Source organism: Aspergillus eucalypticola (genome assembly GCF_003184535.1).
Source record: "Aspergillus eucalypticola CBS 122712 chromosome Unknown BO83scaffold_10, whole genome shotgun sequence".
NCBI classification, from domain to species: domain Eukaryota; kingdom Fungi; phylum Ascomycota; class Eurotiomycetes; order Eurotiales; family Aspergillaceae; genus Aspergillus; species Aspergillus eucalypticola.
The window spans coordinates 626848-633326 of NW_020290284.1; the positions used below are offsets into that span (position 1 = coordinate 626848).

Sequence of the window (6479 nt, forward strand, 5' to 3'; positions counted from 1 at the left end):
TTCAGCCTCCTCTTTACAGACTAATTTAGCTCAAGGTTTCGTATTGACATTTAAAACCCACCGAAGAAGGGAATTCCGTGACCGGGTTGGGCGATCGGGAGATGGGAGACACGCGGCTCCGCAGGTGACTTGAGATGGAGGCTTTTGAGGCTGCAAATGATGGCAGCCGCGCAGGTCCGATGGAATGATGGCATTTTATTCGAAATCAGTTAGTCTAGTAAGTAGTAGTACCCAGCTAGTACTCCGTAGTCCCCAGTCGTCCCCGGTCACTTCCAGCCCGCCGCCTCCCTTGCGTAACTTCCTTCGCCTTCCAATCCCCTTCAATCATCAGGGCTCCTTTAATTTTTACTACGCCTTGGCCACGGCTGCGTCTCCATCCGGCTGGGCAGTTGAGCCTCCAAATTGTTTTTTGGTTTGGTTTTTTTCTGTTTTGTTTTTGTTACTGCCTGTCTGGCTTGGCCTCTCTTGAGAGTCTGGTCCGATTGCCAACTCCGAAGGGGGCAAAAAGAGGTGTGCCGTTTCTACGGTCGGTCATTGCTAAAATTAGCGTGGGACCAGTTGGTAGAAGTAGTGGTAGTAGTGATAGTAGTAACAATGCCACTGCCTAAACAGTGGCAGTCAAGTTCAGTCAGTCGCACGGCTCACTCGAATGCAGCCTTGCCCAGGTTGTCCCTTGGTAACGCGCCGAAAAAGAACTTTCATTCCCCCACTGAGGCTCTCCCTCCCCCATTTCATAACTAAATTGTCTCATCACTCCCCGTTTTGGGTTTACCGCTTGACCGCCCCTCTCCTCATCAAGCTAAGCTGAAAGGGAGTCGCTGCTGATGCCTTGTCTCGCGGACTGTCGCACTGTGCCGCTTGGACTATCTCCTACGGAATAGCTAGGCTGATGAATGATCCATTCCTCCTCCTGCCTCCCAGTATGCTCCCGCGTCCCTTTGCCCAATGATATTGCTTCTCGGACCTAATATCCCACTTTTCCATTCTTTCGCCCCTCCGGCGTATCTCATGTAAAGCTTACCCTGGCACAGAGCCGCATCATTGAAGTCTACTAGTTAAACCATGGCAGCTGTTCAACAGCTCCCCTATCCAGTCGCGTCCATGTGTCCAGTGCATGGCTATTTGTTGTCTAAAGTGTTGTCCCACTAAACCTTATTTTCTTTCCAAAGTGGATCGCTGTATTCCCTACCAACACTCTGTATACTATACTATCTGGCCGCCTCTGATCAACAGTGAATACAAGTACCAACATTCACGTTCGGGCACTAACATCTCACTGATCGACTGACGTTGTGTTTAACCATACGTGGGCTCATCTGCGCCATTATTCCTATCGATTCTCATATTCTCACCCATATTGGTGTCTCGTCGATGGTATAAGTGCGGTGTGGCAGTGCGCGCATCCTTTCCCTCTTCCTTCTCCTTCTCCTCCGCTCTCCATATATGGTGCGCAGCTCTGCCATTCGCCATGGTCACATCTGGAATGGTCAGAAATCTGGACTGCATCCCTTATGATGTTTTCTACCAAGTGGCCTCTACCCTCGACTGTCACGACCTCATTCATCTTAGCCGCGTTAACCGAGCATTAAATCATTTGGTGCAAAATGAATCAATTGCGCGTAAAACAATTCAAGTAAGTGGCACCGCAGTGTTTGTGAATTGGGGTTTGTACTGACTGTTCTAGAATGACTTACTGCACACAAAGGAAGGACAAGAGGCAGACCAGGCCAAGTCTGGATACCGCAGAGCTCTTGGGCGCCTATTCGACATCAAGGAATCAGTCGCAACGGCACAGCCGTACTCTGCTTCCATTCTGGCTTATGCGAGCTCCTTCATCTACAGTGAAGGCTGTCTCAGCTACATCTACAACGATGAAATCCGTGTCCTAGATGTGCACGGTGCCGGCCAAGTTGAGCAGGTGCTGAACATCCACAATGTTCTATCCCGGGCCATCCAAGGGTGCAACCCACAGACAGATACGTTCCAGGTCTGCCTCATGTACTACAGTAACTGGGTTCTGGCATTCACAGTGGAGTTTGTAGATAGGCCTGAAGCTTGGCTTCTGGTAGTGGACATGCGCCGCAAATTGAACAACAAGAAATGTGGTCGGCTACGTCTCCTGACAAGGCTCCAACACACACGACGATTATTCGTTCGACACAATGGCTCCTATCTATACTATGGAACGCACACCGCAGTGGGTGATCGTGGCTATTCACAATGGGCGATTCATTGTGCGGATCTCAAGATAAGCCAGCACCTGACGGAAAAGCCAACCGTGCTGGAAAATTTCGCCGGCAGCGAGATTGGTCAGACCGTATGCTTTGAAGTTCATCAGGACCATCTCTACGCAGTGTCTACACTCGTGGACTTTGAAGCGGAGGAAGTCGATTGGACTTCGTACTACGTGTGGCTTTGCATTCCTCCCAAATCTAACGCTGCCAAACGATTCATTACGCCCAACCGTACTTGGCGTCGTCAGCATCGTGAAGGCCCGATCAATGACACCTGGTCAGATCTCACGCTGCGTCAGGATGAGGCAACCAAGCGACTGATGATTCTCGAATGCCGCCGGGAATGGCGCGATGGTCGGAGTGAAAATGCACGCACATACTACATGCAGCCTTTGCCGTCCCCAGCCGAAGCCACTCAGAATAAACAGCAAGGCTTGGATGCCACAGCCAACGCAACGCCCGTCACCCTCCCTGACGAACCTCTCACCAGAACCCTCGACTCCACCAGCAAACCCAATTACGAACCCCCGCGTAAGCGTCTACGCCGACATTTCCACCAGGAATACGCTCACGGTGCGGAACCGGCCCAACGACATGACTACATTCTTGCCAAAACCAAGTTCCGCAGCTACAACCTCTCCGCTTCGACGTTTGTCGATCTGGTCAATGACCCCTCCCCGGACACGCCCGGCAGCTTCATCCCGCATGACCGACTCCGTGTGCGCACGGTATCACGCAAACGCAAATGTCCCATTGACGAGAACGGGGATGAAGGCGAACCCGGCCTGCTCTTCCGTCCCGAACTCAGCGATGCGGATGGCCAGCCGATTGAGCACAGCGAAGAACGCTACGCCTCACGCGGGGTCCGTCTGTGGCCTCCCGACAACGCCCCGCGGGAATTAACTCAGCTCCTCTGCCCATCGAAGCGCTGTGGCCCCGTTCAGGCAGCCGCCGACGAGCGGTCCCTTGTGTACTCGGTCGATCAGGATGGCCTGGAAGGGACCGGGCATCAGGCGATCGTGCTGATCAATTTCGACCCGTCGCTACGCCTGCCCGGCTTACAGAGCATGAATCTCACCCGTAGTGGAGCAGGTGCCCTGCCAGCGGACGAGCGCGATGCCCCAGTGGCCATGGAGCGACCGGCTATCGGAGATATCGGACGCGAACGAGTAGGCGTGCACACATGTACCGGCAGTCGAAAGGCGAACCAGCCGGTGCCATCTGTCCGTGAGGAACAGGCCCTGTATCTTTCTATTCGACGGGGGTATTGGCTTCGGTAAGGTGTGATGAGTGTGAGTTGAGTTGCACTGCCCTGGCACCGGACGAGGCTGTGCAAGGGTTTTTTATTACCGGTATGTGCCTAGTTAGCTAGCAAGCGGGTTTTACCTCATGTCTGAGACAGGGGTGGAAACACACACCCACGCACCACCACCATCACCAAACATACCATAATATCCTAGAATAGATGATCTAAATGATAATGAATGGAAAAAAAAAATTACTTCAAGCTCACTAGTGTGGTGTGCGTGCGCGTATATCATGATTATTCTTGTTCTTCTCTCACAATGTAGGGTGGTTGGGGTCGTGTGTGCCGGGTGAGCTGATCGGATCGTTAGCTGTCAGCTTACTATCTTCTTACTTGACTGGTCTTATTCTGACCACTTGGCTGAAACAAGTAGCGTCGTGGCACGCAATTGATTCAGTTCGTACATTCGTCTAATCCCTTGGCCAGAAGGGAAAAAAGAAATTATAAGAAGGTCCTGACAAAGATACCTGCAGGAAGGATCCGAGTTCGAACAGACAGACAACACAACCGAAAGGATTCAAGGCCCTATCTTTTACACCTCGCACCGGTTACTCATGAGGGACCGTTATCCATACCATTTAGAGTAAGGTAAGCAACTTATCTATACCACTTAAGGTAAGCTGTACGTTGAACGAATGGGGATGAGGTATTAAGTACCGGTGGGGAGTGGATATTAAACGGCTTGTCTCAGGATTCTTATGGGGTCAAATGGTGTGAGATGGATCTATTCGATCCTAGCGCATGTCCACTACGTAGTAGATAACTATAGTAGTTCGTCATTTACCGACGGTAAAGATCTTGTTACAGATATAGTAATAGCTAGATGGGGTTCAGACTTGTGGATTTGTCAGGTAGCTTACTTTCCTGCGGAATTCTGTCCGTTGCATATCTTGTTAATTGTTGGAGTATTCGGCTTGTTGACTCGTATGGATGCCTGACTGACTCGTATGCGTCAGGTGATTGGGGCTCCTTTCTACTTTCTGTTGGGGTTTATGACTTTCTTCCTTCTTGGCCATTGAACACAGGCCCGTTGTGGTTACTATCGTTCTTAGAGCGACTTCTCGTAATCTGGTCTTGAGGACTGGCTCGCTGATGCACTTAAATGATGTCTCCATTGCATGAAAGAGTACTAACGAGGATGTACATTGTTGCAGTCTGCTAGCATTCTATACCTTTTCCTTTCCCTTTGGCTCCATACCTCCTATTTCCTACGGAGCGGTTATCAGCAGGGAAAACTGTAAGTCAATCACTCCCCAACCAACCCCCGAAGCTGGGGAAACCGCTGCTCCAACTCATTTGACCGTGCTTTCCATTCAGGATATTCTTTGGTACCAACGCGACTAGCGCGCCACATCCCCGCAATCCCAGATCCCATACCAAAAGCACAGGACCCCAAGAACGCAATTGGGAATACGGCAGGGAACGCTCCCACTAAGAGAGCAGATCCAGCCCCGCCAACCCATGATGCCACGCCAGCAGTCCAGCTTGACAGGAATATTCTCCCATGAAATTGTTCAATGGCAAACTCGAGGGTCTGTAGGCGAGACACGCACACAAAAAGCAGCAGTCGTCGCAGGATGTCCTTTTCCTCAGGGTCTGGCAGAATCATACATGCAAGGCGGATGGTGAAGTCGGAACAGTTCCACCAGATCGAGTCATATCTTCCCCATGCTGTTCGCAGGGGTTTATAGACTAACCGATCCGCTTTGATTAGTTCTGGTAGGTGGCATGAAGGTCAGAGGGGCGGGGTGTTGACTTACACGACTCGGTTATTGCTTCGTTGTCGTAAGTGACCAACCCGATCTCAACGATCCCATCTATGCTCCGAATCTTCTCCTCTCCCAAGCAGACGCCTCCACCTTCCTCGTCAGTTATATTGGGGCCGACGAGCTCGAAGAATGATCCACGTTGGAATTTCTGCAGCAGGTCCGTTGTTCCATCCATCCAAACCGCCTCTGGCACCAAACAAACGGCAAAATGACGCATGAATCCGGGTGGTTCTGGAAGTGACCCAGTCTGGTTTCTGTTCCGGTAATTCCAGGGAGAGTCGCTTTCAATCCCTATGGCATCCTTGATTGCCTTGTAGGATCTGCCCGACTTTACTGTCACAACGAGAACGACACGTTTGCACCAAGCATCTGTGAGAATGAGAACCATATCATCGAACTGAAGTTAGAGGGAGGAACATACTTCGCGCCTGTCCATCATGATCGTGGCTGGTCTGTTGCTCGCAGGGAAACCATTGCTTGATAGCCCTGAATGCAGCCACCACAAAGCCATAGAGTTCCACGGTGGCTTCACGAACCTCTTTCATGACAGCCACCACCAGTGGGCGGACTTTCGCAGCATATCAACCGTCCCTGCTCTTATAGCTTCCAATTTGACTCTGAGAAGCGTCAGGATACGTCTCCAAGCGGCTGAGCGCTGAGAGACAAACTGCCAGCACAAGGCACTGGCCTTCCCTTTCAGCCACCGAAATGTCTGTACTGGAACGTTTCTGATCAATATCCAACCAACGATTATGGAGAGTACAGCAGTAGACAAGAAGTTGAGGATGACCTTGACTCCGTCAAGCTTCACTGCGCCTGCCAAGAAGATCAGAAGGAGGATTTCAGGACGTGTGTATATCCTGGTCATTTTCACTTTCTGGGTTGAACGACGACGGGTGTAGGAGGCAGGTATATCTAGTGCAACTGTCCGAGAAATATCAAGCGTGGGATGGGAAAGAAGAGGAGGAAATAGCATGCCTGTGACATGAACAGGCTATATTCAAGTGCTCGCTGCAGTGATCTAACTGATTGGCATTGTTCAATTGGCGTATCTCGACCACCCAGAGCCTCATCGCTTTCCTCTGATAGCCACAGCCTTCGCCACCATCGGATCTTTCCTCGGTCTTGCCTTAACTCCGATATTTGGTCGGGGATATTGAGTCGAGGTCA

At 51.0% G+C, this 6479-nt stretch overlaps 2 protein-coding genes across 2 annotated transcripts; one reads left to right on the top strand and one right to left on the bottom strand.

The window, feature by feature from the left end:
• Positions 1-1468: 1468 nt before the first annotated feature.
• Positions 1469-3514, top strand: fbx15 (F-box domain protein; the record flags this gene model as incomplete). Its single annotated transcript, XM_025527469.1, has 2 exons — positions 1469-1633; positions 1685-3514. The coding sequence occupies 2 exons, from the start codon at positions 1469-1471 to the stop codon at positions 3512-3514; spliced, it is 1995 nt and encodes a 664-aa protein (XP_025388932.1).
• A 1166-nt stretch (positions 3515-4680) lies between these two features.
• Positions 4681-6177, bottom strand: BO83DRAFT_407726 (uncharacterized protein; the record flags this gene model as incomplete). Its single annotated transcript, XM_025533985.1, has 6 exons — positions 4681-5232; positions 5301-5678; positions 5731-5785; positions 5810-5845; positions 5896-6021; positions 6100-6177. 6 exons carry the CDS (start codon positions 6175-6177, stop codon positions 4787-4789), a joined length of 1119 nt encoding a protein of 372 aa, XP_025388933.1. The 3' UTR covers positions 4681-4786.
• Between the last annotated feature and the right edge of the window lie 302 nt (positions 6178-6479).